Source organism: Juglans microcarpa x Juglans regia, chromosome 5S, assembly GCF_004785595.1.
Source record: "Juglans microcarpa x Juglans regia isolate MS1-56 chromosome 5S, Jm3101_v1.0, whole genome shotgun sequence".
Taxonomy (NCBI): Eukaryota; Viridiplantae; Streptophyta; class Magnoliopsida; order Fagales; family Juglandaceae; genus Juglans; species Juglans microcarpa x Juglans regia.
The window spans coordinates 5,088,749-5,106,698 of record NC_054603.1 but is presented as its reverse complement, the minus strand read 5'-3'; the positions used below and the strand labels follow the sequence as shown (position 1 = coordinate 5,106,698).

Sequence of the window (17,950 nt, the reverse complement as noted above, 5' to 3'; positions counted from 1 at the left end):
AATGGTCAAACAAACAAAAACTGGTACAAGACAAGTTACCTAAAAGAAACAAAAACAAATTGTTGGTGAAATACACAATAATATAATAAAAATTACAATTAAAATAAAATTAAGACGAAGCCAGTTTGGACTGAGGCACGGAAATATCTTTTTCTTTAAAGAGATTTAAGCTCTCTGCGGTGTACAAAGTCTTAAATTTAACCGATGCAGTAGAACTCCTCTTAACTTGACTCCAAGATACAACAGCCTAACAGATCGTCGTATAACTCAAGCCTACTCTGCACAAGTGATTGAGCCCAAGGTTCTACTCAAAAGAAGATCTTTATTTTATCTGAAAATACTCTTAAAAATATGTATTCACTAAGCTTGTTATTCCTATCCCACTTTCTCCAAAATATATTCCTCTCTACGTACTTTTCTGCAAGACTACACACTTATATACATATATATAGTTGATAAACGTAACCGGTAAAAAGAATAAAATGAAATAAAGTAGCTAACGACCCATTAATGCCATGTTAAACCATAGAGAAACGGAAGCTTTATTACAAGCCATTATAACCAACGTCCAAAAAAGCATTAAAGCAATGAAATTGCTTGAAACCCAAAACGGTACGATCTCCAACAGAAAAGCTATTAAACTACCAACAAATTATGAGAGAATGAAAACGTAAAAAAAACAACGGATAGAAATAAATTTTATTAAAAAAATACTAACACAAATTGTGTCGTATTCTCAGATGAAAATTAATAAGGGGATTCTCAGATGAAATCTGAGTGGGAGAGAAATTACTAAACCTCAGAAAAGGTCAAGGATATAGCTTTTTCCGTCTTCTCTCTGGCAGAGGTAATTGTTGCGAGTGCCTGTCTGATGTTCAAAGCCAGTGGCACCACAACATATGTCACCAAGAATGAGGGGATGTTCACATCACTAGAGAACTCTTGGAGAGTTTGCATAAGTGGCAGTCCAAGCAGAGCCGAGATAGCAGTTCCTACAAGCAATAGAAGAGCTGCCTTAACGTAATTCAACCAATTTTTTTGAGTTGTCGTACTGATCTCCTGTTTCTGGGTCAATAGACTCTGCTGCTCTGATCTGGATTGCTGCAAACCAAGGTTTCAAGGAAATATTGTTATTAGTTGTTAAATCACTACTTATCTCAAAATCTTTGACAGTAATGAAAAGAGATTCGGGGTTGGGGACTTTTACTCCGATATCATATTAAATTAGACTGTACCTTTCGGAAATGTTTACCTTTGAACTTGTGTTAAAAAACCTGGGCCTGTCATGGTCTTTTTCGTCAGCAGGGTGACGAGACAGAACAAGCCATTTTGAGATTCCTTCGATGAATTCAGTCTCATTCATACGATGATCACGAAAGATGTCAAACTCCTGCATCACCTTTGCTCCAAATTCATCCTCATTCAAATGGCCTAATTCTATTTGTATTCCCAAGAATATTGCTCTCAGTTCACCAACGGAAATATAGTTATCTCTATTCTTGTCAATTTTCTGAAAAAGCCTGCAAATGTATGGTGCGACTAATCAAAGAAATAACTTCAACCCTTGAAGATTTTTTGAATGGGTAAAGCATATAGAGGGTCTTCAAGGATATATCTAGAGGCTACTTCCATTCCGAAAGATATCATGCTGAGAGGCTGCTTAAGAGTTGAAAAATCAGGACTACTACCAGTGCTAGCTGTATAGTTTTTCTTCTTCTTCACAGGTTGATATAGTATGCTCAGCTCTACATGAAGCCTCATCAATAAAACTTAATGGCAGAAGGAAAAAAAGCTTACTCTCTTATAGCTGTTAAATTAGGTCTGCCTCCAGCAGTGAGAAGACTTCGTAGTAGGTTTGTCTGAACATACGTGCGTGTCAGATATTCATATCTTCTATTCTGAATCCATGGCTGGAATACCTGCACCATTGTTGTTCATTTTCAAGGAGAAAATTAGCATATGCAAATCATGTATCAAATGGATCGAGAAGCATGAAAGTCAAATGAGTTAAGTAGATAAATCAGAGCAAAAGTTTTATGGTTTCATTTCTATTTGCTGGAGAACAATGCTCATTCATGATATTAATGGAATTTTGTGTTACCTGAAAGGTACAGTATACGAAGAGGAAAACAAGAGTAACAATAAGTGAAACTAAGACTACGATTCTTTCCCCTGAAGTTGATTTGAGAATTTTCGCCAGTTGAAGAAGGAGAAATGGGATCATAGACACCATCATTATTCTTGCAGTGTAGTAGGTCTCAACATCAGTGCTAACACCATAACCTACATTATGCAGTCACAATATACCTAATCAGAATGATGTTCTTCATCCTGCAATTTATAATTTAAGTAGCAATTTATGGTGTGTCACAGTTTAAGACCCCGTTTGGATAGTGAAATTGTTTGATTTTATCTCATCTCATCATTACAATTTTTTCAAATTTTCACACAAAATATAATAAACGATTTAAAATTTTCAAATATCAAAGCAATAATAATATTAAAAGAATAATATTCTAATAATATTTTACTGATCAACTTTCGTCTAAAACTATTTCATCTCATCTCACGGTCCAAACTACATCTAAGTGATTTTATATACCAACTACTTCGATGGACAACCATTTAAAATGTGTTTCATCATCGGATGTAATTGAGAATAATAAAATTTAGAATGAAAAAGTAGTATTGTCTGTTCATTAATCATAGACGTAATTGAGAATAATAAAATTTAGAATGAAAAACTAGTATTGTCTGTTCATTAATCATAGACGCAAGGGTAAGAGAAAAACCAGTTAAACTGAATGGTTTCACGTTTTCCTCATCTGATGAATTAGCTGTAGGCTGTGAAAGATCATAGCTGCCAAAAGCAACAACAGAGGCCCAGATCAAAGTAAGAAGTATGATAGTTGATCCTGCTAGTAAGCCCATTCCCATTGTTGCCATCGTTTCAATTGTACTTGTACTTCCAGTCACTCCAATGTCTTCAAGCAATGACCTCAAATTAGATTTTTTTTTTTAAAAAAAAAAACTCCTCAAATTAAATTTAAGTATATGGATTTGAATCCAGGCAATTGAGATCCTTATCATACTAATTACTTAATTACAAGTACATAGGAACATGAAGTATACATGGATAACACAAAAATAGAAACATGGAGAAATAGGCAAAATTCAAAGAGAATCGATTTTTTTAATTCAAAAAAGGAGGACGAACCTCCAAAAATTTATTAACCCTTACTTATAGTAGAGGAAAACCTTCACATAAATAACCCAATCCACCTTAACAAAAAAACCAACCTCACCCAACAAGAAAAAAATAAAAAAATAAAAAATCTAACTTCACCATCTACATCTAACATAAGTCGTGCCCATTTTATCCAATTTATACAAGCCTCTCAAAGAATGTGAAAGCTGAGAAACATCCGTGAACAAATTATCCTCCCCCAACGCACCACACATAGTCAAAGCATCCACCACTTTATTCCCTTCTCTACATAAGTGCTTGTTAGAGAAGTCAAAACATTCCAACAAGCCGGCCAGCAATTGGTTAGTTTGGGTGATTGAAGTTGGCTTTTGCGAAAAATCTAGATTAGAGAATGAATAATATGGCGGAACTTTTGGCTCTTTATTATGGTTTGAAGCACTGTACCGATTTGGGTTTACAATAAATAGAAGTGGATATGGATTCGTTGTTAATTGTTAATTGGTTGGAGAAGAAGAGATGTGGTATCTGGTATCTCGAAGATTATTGGGCGGAAATTCTACAAATTCTATCGAGCCTAAGATTTAAGATACAACATGTTTATAGAGTGTAATGCCGGGACTTATTTTTTAGCTTGGCTGGCTTTTGGACAATGTTCTGGGAAGTGGGTACATCTTCGTGATGTTCTGCATCAACTTAAATGAATATTAAGGGTGGATAAGCTGGGTTTGCTAGCTATGCGGTGTTAGTGGTTGGTTTGTCCGTTTCTAGTTGGGTGGTTATTTTCAGGTTTGTTTTGGTTTGGTTTGTTGTTTGGCTTGAGTTTTAGGATGTGTATACGGTTTTCCTCCGTTATAAGTGAGGTTTTCTAATAAATTGGGAAGGGGTTATTTGTGGACAAGTGACCTTCGTCTCTTTATTTAAAAAAAAAAAAAAAAAGCCCATCAACTGGTCCCAATAGTCCTAAAGATACCACAGTGTATCGTCTCTATCCACAAGCCATGAAACCACCACCAAAGAATCACAATCTATGTCAACTAAAAAATGACCCAATTGCAGACAAATCTTTATTCCCTCTATAACCCGCCTGAAGCTCAACTTTGTTATTAGAACATGTACAAAAATGATGAGAAAAAGCAAAGACAAGATTCCTTGCATGATCCCGTAAAATAACCCCTCCTCCACCAGGCCTTGGATTGCCAAGACTGCTGCCGTTTAGATTCAATTTTAACCTCCTTGGGCTCAGTTTCAACCAACAGACAACTTGCACCTTCATAGTTCCCTGTTCCACAACTGAAACCTCCATATTTTGAAGCATACGTAAGTCCCCATGTGAAAGCCTTTTTACCTTGGAAATTCTGCTTGTAAGAACCCGCACCCAATGCTTTATCGAGTTCCAAACCTCAAATAGGTTTTTGTCTCTGTCTTCCATCCTTACTGCACAGCGTCTAAGCCAAAGTATCCACACCGCAATACAAGGAATCAAACCCTTAATGTCTCTAGCTATGACTGCCTAGATGCCCTCTTAAACCAAACTTGGACCCTTTCTCGCCAAGTCTGTTGTTCTACAAACGGGATCCCCACCTCTCCCGAAACCTTATTCCAGACGGCCATGGCAAACTCCCCTTTACAAAGCACATGCTCCAAGTCTTCCACATGCCCCGCCATACAACAATTACAACAAGATACTAACGGAACCCCCAACTTACGTACTTGTTCATCCACACTTAAGCAATTAAAAGTCGATTTCCACATGCATATAGAGATCCTTTTCGGCAACAGATTATTCCCTACTCACTTTTCCCAAGCAAACCTCGGCATCTTAATTCTAATAAAATCTCACGCCGACTTTGTCGAGAAATTCCTGTTCTTCTCGAGTAACCAGATTAATATGTCCTTCGCATCCCTCAAACCACCAACCTTAGCCACCACATCGCTAGCCTTCTGCACCCTTAATAGCAACTATAGTCTCTCAACATCCCACCGATCATTAACAACGAGCTCTCGAAGTCTAATGTTTGGTTCTTCAATCACTTCCACCCCTTCACATAGAGGGCCATGACCCAGAAAATTATCGAACCACAGCGAAACATGACCCTCTCGAACCTTCCATCTTGAATTTTGTAGTAGCTTAGGCAACCTCTCAATAATTTTCTTCCAAAATGCAGAACCTGTATTGCCATCAACACTTAAAGAGATATGTCCAGGTTTAATATATTTTGCTTGGAAGAACCTTGCCCATAATGAATTATGCATCAATAACTACGACCTAAACTTTAAAAACAAAGATCTCTGCACTTCTACAAGGTCTCGCACCCCAATTCCCCCTTCCTCTACTGGAACGCACATCTTCTTCCATGACCTCCATTTCCTCTTACTTCTGCCATTTTGCTCTCTCTAGAAAAAATTAGCAAACAGCCCATTTAATTTTTTAATCACAACCTTAAGGACCTGAAGCATAGACATTAAATGAATTGGCAACAAAATTAATCTACCCCCTTGCGATAGCAAACGACTCTTCCAACCTGACAAATTTTTCCCAACTTGTTCAAGCAACGACTCAAAGTGTCTAATCTTCAACCTACTATCCAAAATCGGAACACCCAAATACATAAATGGGAATTGACCCTCTGTGAAATCAGTGTCCAACAACATCTCCCTGGTTCTACTATAAGCCACATTTTTAGAGAAAAAATTGGCCGACTTATCATGGTTCACCTGCTGGCCTATCCAACTCTCATATTCCCTCAAGACCTCCATTAAACACAGAATCGAGCCTTTACTCGCATAAGCAAAAACCACCACATCATCAGCATATAACATATAAGAAACTCTGGAAACATTTACAGGATGAGAAAACTGAAAAATCCTCCCCTCAAACATTTTCTTATTTATCATCCTTGACAACACTTCTTCAATAATTATAAATAAATACAACAACAACGGATCATCCTACTGTAGATCCCTTTAGTTTTAAAAAAACCTATATGGGTACATTAATCATAACAGAAAAACCACAGCGCCGAGACATAATTGTTAATCAGTTTACAGAAAACATGATCCAAGAAACGCCAATCCACCCTATCGTACGCCTTACTCATATCAATTTTCAGCATAATATTACCACCAAAAGCCTTCCGATGCAACATCTTCATCATCTCTTAAGTAAGAGAAATATTCTCAAATATATTTCTACCATTCACAAAAGCTCCCAGTTCAAGCGAAATAATATTTCCAAGCAACAAAGATACTCTAGATACCAAAAGTTTGGAGAACAACTTATAAATAACGTTGCAAAGACTTATCGGCCAAAACTTGTCAAAACTTTACAGATTCTTCACCTTTGGGATAAGAACAATGAACGAGGACAAATAAAATCTGGGAAGCTCATTTCCTTTAAAGAACTCATTCACTGCCTCCACCACATCATCTTTAATAATATGCCAGCTAGCTAAATAAAAAGTTGACCCAAAACCATCCAGCCCTTGGCTATTGTCCGCTGCAATAGAAGAAAGCGCCACAAGCACTTCCTTCTCTGAAGGCTTTGCCTTCAAACTCTTAACCTCACTATCTGAAACAACAAGCTGAAATAAATTATCCAGATTCGGCATCGAACCCATCCCTTCTTGAGAAAGAAACCCTTCAAAATACCGCACAACCTCATCATGCACCCTTTCCGGAGAATTCAATACCGAGCCATTAGATAATCTCATCTCTTTCACACATGAATTCCTTCTCCGTTGCACAGTGACAGCATAAAAAAAATTTGGAGTTCTGTTCACCCTCCAATAACCATTTTTTCTTTGCTTGTTGCGCCAACCTCGTTTCTTCCCTTTTTACCCAAATTTCAAGTTCCGCCTTGATAACCAATAAATCCTCCTCCACACTCAGAAAAGCTAGCTTGCAATGTTGCCTCCAAGAGCTCTAAACACTCCTCCCGAATAATCCCATCCACTCGACCGAAAACTTCCTTGTTCTAAGTTCACAGCTTATGCTTTAACCTCTTCAGCTTACCAGCCAATCTAAATAACCCACTACTGCACTCAAACGGCTCCTTCCACAAGCTTTCTACCACTTTAAAAAAATCCACATGCGAAGTCCACATATTCTGAAAACGAAATGGAGCCGGCCCATATCTCTCAAAACTCGAAGAAAGCTGCAATAAGACCGTGGATGATTCGATGTTCTCCTACTTGATAGCTGAGCACTAGCATCACTGAACTTAGAAACAAAAGCATTATTCACTCGCACTCGATCTAGTTTAACCCAACTTCTGGCCATACCATGTTGACCATTACACCCTGACAATTGCCTCCCTTCCAATCTTAGATTAACAAGTCCACACCTGTCAATGCAATCAAATTCTCCATAGTAGTAAGAGGTCTTGGTTTTTCACCTACACGTTCTTCATCCGATCGGATAATATTAAAATCCCCCATCACCACCCATGAAACACCCACATTCGAAATACCACACAAATGTCCCCATAGCTCCTTGCGTTCAATTTGAGAACATTTTGCATAAACAAAAGTCCCTAACAACGAGCAACCATTATCCAAGAAAAGCCCAGTGAAAGACTGATTAGTAACCCCAACAATATCCATCTCAACATCCATTTCCAACACACCCATTTTTTACCGCCAGCCTCCATATTAGAGCTAAACTGTGAAAAATTAAGACTAAGAGCCAATCTCTGCATCTTTTCTACAGCTTGAAACGGCTCCGAGACCACCAACTTCCTCAACCTCCTTTTCGACGTCTCCAAACCCCTAATATTCCACACCACTATTTTGTCTATCATAAACTCAATTTTTGAGGTTGGGCTTTCGCCCTGCTAGACCTCCTCACCACTGAATCTTTAGCACCCCCCACCTCAAATGCCACAACAGCTTTTGAGAGCCTGGATTCGAATGGTAATCCTTCTGAGAATCAAATACAACATCACCATCCCCTTCCGATAAAACCTCAAGCCTATTAAAACCTTCAACTCCCTCAACTGGCCTGTCATTAACACACGCTTCCTCCAATACTGGTGTCTGTCCTTCCCCATCTTCCATTACCACACACTGCACCTCCAAATCTTGCAAAGAACCCTTGTCCTTCACCACACACCTATCGCTCTCCCCTACCATTGCACTTACCTTTATAACCTCCCCCACCTCAACATCCTCCCTTTCCAGAACCATCTCAACCTCTCCCCTCTCTACCTCCTCCTCACTAATTTGCACGACCCCATCCAGTTTATCTACTACTAGATTTTCCTGTATCTCACATTGTTTATCCTTCAACTTCAATTAAGTCCCAACATCGTCAACATGCATTACTAAGTTCTGTTGATTTTCTTTACGACCAACTTCCTTTCAAACTTTTTCCTTTCCCCTCCTTCCTTGACACTCTCGGCCCCTCCTTAACAATTTTGTCTTAGCCCTATCACCAGACCTGCATACCACTGCTGTATGACCCTGTCGAAAACATTTGTTGCAATAAAAACATCTCTTCTCATAAACTACTTCTTGCCACAAATGGTTCTTTTGTCCTATCACTAGCGAAAAACCAGAAATTGGCTCATCTTGACGATCAACCTCTACGCACAACCTCACCCTCGTGGCCCTTGTTCTATACAACGTAGCATTATACATGCCCAAAAACCTGCCAAACCTAGATGCGAGAATTTGCAAGCAATCCAACTTGTACAAATGCAACAGCAACCTTAACCAAAAAATCCATTGTGGTACGATGGACAACTCCTTCTTCATGTCAAAATCGACAGAAAAATTAAATAATTGAAATTGGCACCCTGCCACTACCTTACCCTCTCTCGTCCATCCATGCAAATAATCCTTTTTATTAGCCAGATGAAGCAACACATGGAATTCATTCATAAAGCTAATCATCGAAACCTCAGTGAAACCCCATGTCTTAATTATCTGTAGCTGTAACACATTGATCGACGGCCTCGGCGACAGTAACTTCAATACTAAAGCTTATTTGAGGTCTTTCGCCACCCTATCCATCTCAACGTCAGAAAACACAAAACCCAACTCTCCATTAATTTGTTCTGGTTTCCTCAGAGGTAGCCGAAACTTGGCTACTGGCAAAGGCCTTTGAAGCGCTTGAAAAAATGTACGTCAATCACCCCCCAATCTATTCACTGTACAAATTGCCTCTTTCTCAACCATCTCTTCACTGTTTTCGCCCGCTGAGACTCCAGCACCTTCCTTTAGAGAACCTTTGGCAAAACCCAACCCAATCCCACCGGCAATGTGGGCCTCCCAGCGTGGGCATAGGACAAACCCTAGCACACACGAATAAAACTCACACGAAAAAAATCGCCATGCCATGTAATTACTCAGAGTTTTAATACCCAAAAGAGAGATAAATGATTTGTACAAGTCCTAATAAATAAGTTTGGTGTAAATCTTTTATAAAAATGTAGACTCCACTATGAAAAAATGTTAAAAAAAAAAACTTTTTTAATGAGATTCATATTTTTTATAAAATGATTTGTATAAAATTTATCTATTTAGGACTTGCATATTGTATTAATCCAAATACAAAGGAAGAAGTATACATGGATAACGTTACCTAGAACCAATCCAACCTGTTAATTGTTAACAATGTCAATTGGGTGGGGACACACGTACTAAGACTATGGTATTCGGAAACAGGAAATGTTAAGGGACTCCTTTTAGTTTAAAGAAATGTTAGAATTTATAAAAAAAAAAAAAAAAAAAATGCCAACTCGGAGAGGGCAGGTAGACAAAACGATACAAAACAATTAATAGAAACATAAAGAAAGTCTAACCCACTGGTACTTGAGCTCCTTAACTTCCTTCTTAAAAAAAACGTTAGACCGGTAGGTATCTTAATTACATCTTAGAAGATTATGTTCGGATCTGGACAGTGAGTTGAAAGATGAGTTAAAAAAAAAAAAAAAAATTAATAGATGAATAAAATATTATTTTTTAATATTATTATTATTTTAAAAATTAAAAAAATTAAATTATTTATTATATTTTATATGAAAATTTGAGAAAGTTATAATGATGAGATAAGATTAAATTAGATTAAACACTTTCATTCAAACGGGGCCTATATCTTCTTTCTTTATAATCAACCTAAAGTTCGTACGAAGCACAACGAGACGTCGAGAACGTAATCCTCTTCGTAATTATGTTGCGAAAGAAGTTGAATACATACGTATATAATTTACGAACTAAAACGACAGACATAATTTTTTTTATAATAATTTATATAACTATATTTTAAATAAAGTGCATTTTTATAAAATCACTCATAAAAATAGTATCGCTTTACATAAATATAAATATTTTAAAATATGATTGTAAAAAAATTACAAAAAAACTGCGTGTATCAATATTATTCATTTAGGAATGAAGTTGATTCCATGTAGATATATTAACCGAAAGAATCTTTAAAACCAAGGGAGGCCATAAATTTATTAATGAACTTTGATTAAAAGGATAAGGAGGGAGAGAAAAATATTCTTTATTTTATTATTGACTAATTCCCACTAAATTAATTACATACTTTCCGGTTGCTAGCTAGCTAGCTAGTCTCCCTCTAAATTAGGTGGTGTATGATCAAGAATATTAAAGAAACGAAGAAATAATATTCAACTTTTGCTTTTGTAATGCACGGGAATATTGAATCTTGAGAGGAGGAAAGAAGCCATGCCCATTCTTTTTAGTTTCTCTCATATATCAGAGAATGCCCATTAAAATTTTGATATATATTGCAAGACAAAAGAACTTAGCAGTAGTAATCTCTTTCATAAATAATACTTTCATTTGTAATTTCTGCTAGTGATATTGAAAATCATGTAATCAGTATCATTATATAGAGGATACTGTTACCTGACAATGACATGAACAAAGAAGAATGAAGTCCCATCTGCAGAATTTTGTAGGAGAAAAGAATCCACTTTATGTGGAGAGGAGAGGAAAAGCTTATTAGTAAGATACTTACCGAGCACCAAAGCCACTTGGGGGATTGTGCCAAGAATTTGGAACAGGCCGCTAGCACCAAAGATTCCAGTTCCAAACATTTGGAAGAAAAGTTCAGAGCCGCTGGAAACATACTGTCCTGCAAGGGACAGCAAGAACTCGTATATAATGATCATGAAGAGCTGACCCCAAACCGATGTTGCGCAAGGCAAGAATCCATAGATGGGCTCGCATGTCACTGTTGTTGCTGTGACATCCAATTCAAGGACTGCAAAATTCTGGGTTGTTTTGTCTATTCCATCAGATACAAGTTTGGATTTCTCTCTGAATGAATGGCTATTTCTTGAATGGCTTATAATTAGGAGACCTAAGAGAATGATAAGAGAGCCTCTTGACATTCTCTTGAAGATACTTCTTTGCACATATGGTTAAAATGGCATGCCCAAGATGGGTTTTAGCAGCAACGAATTGGCCAGTTTATCGAGGTCTTTTATGCTCAAAGTCAACAGTAACGCCACCCAAATTGCAATTAAGTGGTGCAGTCCTGACTTTTCTTCCTGTCCCTAATTATTGTCTTAATTTTAAATAGGAAATGATAAATACGTAACACTTTATACAATATTTTACATAATAATATTTTAAATGAAGGGTATTTTTATAAAAAAACTTATAAAACAAACTAGGAAGTTGATATAATCAACTGTAGATTGTTACAAGCAATACGATCTAATGGTTGGTTATAGATAAAATATTGAGACCAGACATAAATGTCGAATTGGACCGAGCTAACGGTCTTAATTGAGAAGATGAATCATGAGCATTTTTCCATGGAAAACAGTAGTATATGGCAATTTATCTTCTTAGGATAAGTTATAAAATAAGACAAAATATAAATAATTGAATCTACCTCATTTCATCAACTTAAATTTTTGAGATAAGTGGTGATTTTATAAAATATTATAAAAAATATTTTGATTTCAAATTCTGACTGATTTATAGTATTACGTGTTGAGTTCACTTATTGAAGGTAAATGCTAAGACAAAATTTAAATTATCTATCTCTACTAGTAGTTTAAAATTTTGAAATAAGTGAAGTGATTTCACACGTAATTAGCCAGAGTGCTTGGGCATTTGACTTTGGAAGCTTGAACTTATCTTGTAATGGTATAAAAAATGTGTTCTTCCTTGGGCTTTGATCTTCTGGAAAAAGAAAATGTATAAAAACAGGGGAACAAGGCCGCCCTTTACGACCCAAAGGAATGCCTATATATCCGGACCGCGTTATCCATGGTCTCCAGTTGCAAACAGCACACAACGAAAAGCCCGAAACATTTAAGGCCTACATCTATATCCCCGAAAACCGCCGAGCAAGATGCAAAGCCTTTGACATTCACAATTCACGTCTGATATATTTACAAGTCAATGGGACCTAAGGTTTAAATAGAATCCAGCTTATCAAATGAAAATTTGATGTTTTTAGTTTTAAAATCTTAGCATTAGATTCATTATATATTCAAATATCAAACTTTTAATTACAGTATATTTTTCTTTATTTTTAAATTTGAAGATTTACTATTCACACTCTATAACTATTATTTTATTTACTTAAATTATTATTTTTTAATTTTGAGTCAATATATTTAGATTGAAAAATTAATATTTAAGTATCAAATTAAATTATTAATTAACATATTAGTGTAATTGTAAAATATAAAAAAAATAAATTGAAAATATTATTATTAATAAAATAATATTATATTATTATTTTTATAAATTTAATAGCTAATTTAATATAAAGTTACGAATAAAGAGATTTTAAATTTATAAAAAATACATCCTTTTCACTAAATTTTAAAGTTGAAAATGATAATCCAATACTAATGATTTGAGAGAAAATTATTCCTTTTGATACAGATCTGGTCAAGTCAAATATACCGCCTGCAGATTCCAAATTCGACGCTGACATTTGGACATTCCTAGCAGTAACAGTAGCTGTTGCGTGTCTTGGTCTCGGACATGGTAGATATTTAGTGCCCCGCAAACTGAATATCAATTATAACTCCTAAAATTAAATGGCTTTTCCTCTGGTTTCCAGTAGCTTAGTATTCAAATTTTGCGACCTTTTTCCCATACTCGTCTTCTTTCTTCTCTTACTCTCTGATGGAGGTGACGCTGCCGATACAAAGAAAGTTACGAATATCGGTGCAATCATCGATGTCAGTTCCCGGATCGGGAAAGAAGAGAAAACAGCCATGCAAATTTACGCCGAAAACTACAACCACCATTCAAAGACTCACAAGCTGTCTCTCTATTTTCAGGACCCCGGCAGAGACCCCTTTCAAGTAGCTTCTGCTGGTCTGTTTTTTATTTTATGATGCTGCTGATGATGATCATAAGGATGAACATGATAGGTTTTTAAATTATAAAATTAAGGAATTTTTTTTTATCTCCGTTCTTTATTTATTGAATTTCTTGGTTTTTGTGCAGCTGGAGAGCTCATTAAAGAAAAGAAAATCGAAGTGATTGTTGGCATGAACAAATGGGAGGAAGCAGCTCTTGTAGCCACGGTTGGAAACCAGGCTAAAGTTCCGGTTCTTTCCTTCTCAGCTCCAGCCATAACTCCACCACTGATGCAAAGCCGTTGGCCTTTCTTGATTGAAATGGCTAACGACGGTTCTGCACAAACGAAATGCATTGCAGATATAGTGAGAGCGTACAGTTGGAGAAGGGTTGTGGTGATATACGAAGATGATGCATATGGCAGTGACTTGGGGATTCTAGCTCTTCTTTCTGAGGCTCTTCAGAAGGTTGATTCAGAGATCGAGTACCGTTTAGTTGTTCCACCATTTTCCTCTCTGTCTGATGATCCAAAGGTGTTTGTTCACGACGAGCTAGTGAAGCTACAAGAAACGACACTGTCTCGGGTTTTTATTGTTCTTCAGTCATCTTTATCGATGGCGACGCATTTGTTCAGAGAAGCCGAGAACATGGGACTCAAAGGGAAAGAGACGGCTTGGATTATCGCGGAAAGTGTTACAAGTTTCCTGGACTTGGTTGATGATTCTGTTATTTCATCTATGACAGGTGCTTTAGGAATCAAGACCGACTATTCTAGTAGTACTAATTCTTATAAAGATTTCTATGCCCAGTTCTCCAAAGATTTCCAAGCCGAGTATCGAGAGGAAGTTAATCCCAAGCCGGGAATTTATGCTCTCCGTGCATATGATAGTATTATGGCCATTTCACAGGCCATAGAGAGAATAACTAGCGACAACAGTGGCCCAGATATGTTGTTAGAGAATATTCTATTAAGCAAGTTCTCTGGGTTAAGCTCCGAGATAAGTTTCGAAGCGGGAAAGCTGTTGCAAAATCCCAAGTTTAGGATTGTAAATGTGGTTGGGAGGGGAGACGAACGAGAAAAGCAGGAAAATAAGAGGTACAAAGAGTTGGACCTTTGGACGCCAGAGTCTGGCTTCCATAATGGCCTTGTGATAAAGAAATGTGGGGTGAAAGCCGCAGTTAGTTTGGCTGGCCAAGCAACTTGGCCAGGGAACCAAAAGCAAATTCCGAAAGGCTGGGCAATGCCAAATGAGACGAAGCCGTTGATAATCGGAGTTCCCGGTAGAACTTCATTCCATGAGTTTGTAAAGGTAGAGTACGGTGAGGGCCCGGTCGAAAATACAGATGTCGACGGTTGGTGCATTCAAGTTTTCAAAATGGTGCTGGAAAATTTGAATTATTCTCTGCCTTACAAATTTGTGCCCTTCAATGGCTCCTATGACGAACTGGTTTGTGGTATCGCCAACAAGGTAACAATTTAACTTTAGCTATATCAATCATTCATGTTGATGTTCATCATGTAGATGGTGATTAATGTCGCAAAACAAACAAGCATTGTCTTCTTTTCTACTTGATACCTAAGTTGATAGTTTAACATTACATGTTACCTCACTATCTACATATATATAACCACCCACAAAATATACTTTCAAATTAAATCGAATTTGATAAGAAGGAAAAAAAATCCTCTCAAGTAATTGTTCGATCTGAAATGGAAGAGTGATAGTAAAATAGACTCTATAGTATTTATTATGTATAAATATTTTGACCAACATAGGATTACCTTACTTATCAAACACACCCGAAACGTAATGATCTCCACCTTGCCTAAAAACAGAATCTAGATACCCTGCCCTGCCCTCTGCCATTGGGCAGAGGGCAATGGCAGAGGGCAGGGCAGGGTATCTAGAGAAACGACTTACTGTAGCAAGAAAATTGACTGGAAATGACATACGGAACTATGCTCTGCCGTAGGTTGAAACTTCTCATGTCTAACTTGCACTTCAACAACATGTCTGCAAGACATTTCCTATAGTTTGTCTATGTTTGACTGGCTCCTAGTTTTTTAAAGGAAAAGGGGAAGCCTCTAGGAACAGCTAGCTAGTAGCAACAGCAGGGATCTTTGACTATTATTTTCTAAACTGGAATTATCATTTGATTATTGTTTTCTCTTACTTCGATTACCATCTCTTGTTCTGATAAAGACAACATTGTAATGTGGATCCAAAAAACAAAATGGAAGACATATGATGCAGTCGTTGGTGATGTGACTATATTAGCCGACAGAATGGAATACGTGGAATTTACACAGCCATATGCGGAGTCGGGGTTGTCCATGATAGTTCCAGCAAAGCCAGAAGGGTCAGCTTGGATGTTTTTGAAGCCTTTCACTTGGAAAATGTGGTTGGTGACCTGTGCCCTCATGATTTATACCATGCTTATACTATGGTTCTTGGAGCATCGATTCAATCCAGATTTTGGAGGCCCATTGAAGAACCAGATTGGCACCACCCTTTGGTTCACATTCTCCTCGCTGTTCTTCGCTCACAGTAAGTAGCATTGTGAGCAATTGTTTGGTAGATGATGATCTAATCTCATATAATTATTACAATCTTTTCAAACTCTCACATAAATTATAATAAACAATTTAATTTTTTTAAATTCTAAAACAAAAATTATATTATTACAACATTATATTCAATTTTCAACTGATAGGTTTCATCCCGAGTTTGCATAGAATATGAAGTTCAAATCATATCCGGCTTAAAAACGTGCTTGTGGTGCATCGAAAATTGCATTTGATGCAAGAATTTGTAGACAACATAATACAAATACTTTAGAACTGACCCCTGTAGAATTAGGTTCACTTTAACATGATGCGGCTTCTAAATTCTAATCAACAACAGGGTCCCAAGATATGGACTTTAGAAGCATAACCATGACGAAATTTTTAAAGAATGCTTGTGAATGGTTTATTTATCAATGCCTTTTTGTTGCTGGGTTAGAACCATCCGTGACACTCCATATATGGTTTTGTCTTTGCAGGAGAGAAACTTCAAAGCAACTTAACTCGAGTGGTGGTAGTAGTTTGGCTTTTCGTCGTGTGGATCCTGACCTCAAGTTACACTGCAAATCTATCTTCAATTCTCACCGTGCAACGACTAGAAACGGTTCCAGATATCAACTGGCTAAGGAACAGCAACTCAAAAATTGGTTGTGATGACGATTCTTTTGTAAAGGCTTACCTGGAGGGTGTGATTAAATTCAAGTCAGAAAACATCGTTCCGGTTCAAAAGGAAGATAATTATACAGGATTATTCGAAAGAAAGGAAATAGCTGCTGCCTTTCTTGAACTTCCATACGAGAAAGTTTTCATCAACAAGTATTGCAAATCATACACTAGCAGCAGACCCACCTATAGATTTGGAGGATTTGGCTTTGTGAGTAGTAACTTCAACTTTGCACTATGACAACTTTCTGCATGGTGGCTGAAACCAGTTCATTTTCTCTAGGATTCACCAAAGAAGCTTTTCCTTATTTTTCCCTAATAGAAGTAACATCTGATCATCCATGCAGGTATTCCAGAAAGGCTCCCCAATAGCCAGGGATTTTTCACAATCGATTCTAAGGCTATTTGAACACGGAAAGCTTAAAAAACTTGAAGATGAATGGTTGACTCCCTCCCGTGAGTGTGCAACGGATGTACCAACCAGTACAACTGAACGTTTGAGCCTTGAGAGTTTCTGGGGTCTCTACCTTATATCTGGTGTCACTTCCACCATTTGTTTTCTAATATCATTAATCCGCTTGCTCATGAGTTATCAGCGCCAACAAGAGGCTTCCGGAGGCAACGCAACTCCAAGTGAAAAACTGTCTTGGAAAAAAGCGGTCAGAATTGCAAGATACTTCTATAAGGGAGAGAACAATACTCCGGCAAGAGCTCCAACTTTTGCTCGCACAAAAGAATTAGATGAATGGAGTTCTTCAAGGTGGGAAGTCGTGAGCATTTCTGACACTCAGGACAATATTCAGGCCTCCCCAACTACTGAAAATGAAATGCCTTAGAAATTAGAACTCCTCATTGAATGCACTACGTAGGTAAGCTAAAGATGAGACAGAGAATTATATTTGCCAATCCAAACCCTTGGCTGTAAATATATTTCAATCATTATTATGAGAAATAATATAAAGACAATTATTATTTTTTTGTAATGATATCCTATAGTAATAAAATATTATTATTTAAAGTTAAAGACAATATTTTCATTTTTTAACTTAAATATAATATTACTATTTTTTTTAAATCTGGAATTACAACATCGACCTTAGAAAATAAAAATATGTTCTTACCAAAATAATTTTCAAAGGATAAAAAGTGTTATTAATTATTTTAATAATAATTTTACAAATGCATTAAAAAATAGATTAATATGGAATG

At 36.8% G+C, this 17,950-nt stretch overlaps 3 protein-coding genes across 3 annotated transcripts; 1 reads left to right on the top strand and 2 right to left on the bottom strand.

Annotated features, from left to right (window-relative positions):
- Window positions 1–792: 792 nt before the first annotated feature.
- Window positions 793–1,771, bottom strand: LOC121267995 (sodium/calcium exchanger NCL2-like). Its single transcript, XM_041172091.1, has 2 exons — window positions 1,253–1,771; window positions 793–1,101 (listed from the first exon to the last, which is right to left on the bottom strand). Exons 1-2 carry the CDS (start codon window positions 1,394–1,396, stop codon window positions 793–795), a joined length of 453 nt encoding a protein of 150 aa, XP_041028025.1. The 5' UTR covers window positions 1,397–1,771.
- A 56-nt stretch (window positions 1,772–1,827) lies between these two features.
- On the bottom strand, window positions 1,828–3,121 carry LOC121266904 (sodium/calcium exchanger NCL2-like). The gene is made up of 2 exons (XM_041170756.1): window positions 2,793–3,121; window positions 1,828–2,283 (listed from the first exon to the last, which is right to left on the bottom strand). The coding sequence occupies exons 1-2, from the start codon at window positions 2,944–2,946 to the stop codon at window positions 2,021–2,023; spliced, it is 417 nt and encodes a 138-aa protein (XP_041026690.1). The 5' UTR covers window positions 2,947–3,121; the 3' UTR covers window positions 1,828–2,020.
- Window positions 3,122–13,241: 10,120 nt separating this feature from the next.
- On the top strand, window positions 13,242–17,698 carry LOC121266859 (glutamate receptor 2.7-like). The gene is made up of 5 exons (XM_041170702.1): window positions 13,242–13,527; window positions 13,660–14,981; window positions 15,755–16,061; window positions 16,558–16,952; window positions 17,089–17,698. Exons 1-5 carry the CDS (start codon window positions 13,245–13,247, stop codon window positions 17,575–17,577), a joined length of 2,796 nt encoding a protein of 931 aa, XP_041026636.1. The 5' UTR covers window positions 13,242–13,244; the 3' UTR covers window positions 17,578–17,698.
- The last annotated feature ends 252 nt before the right edge of the window (window positions 17,699–17,950 follow it).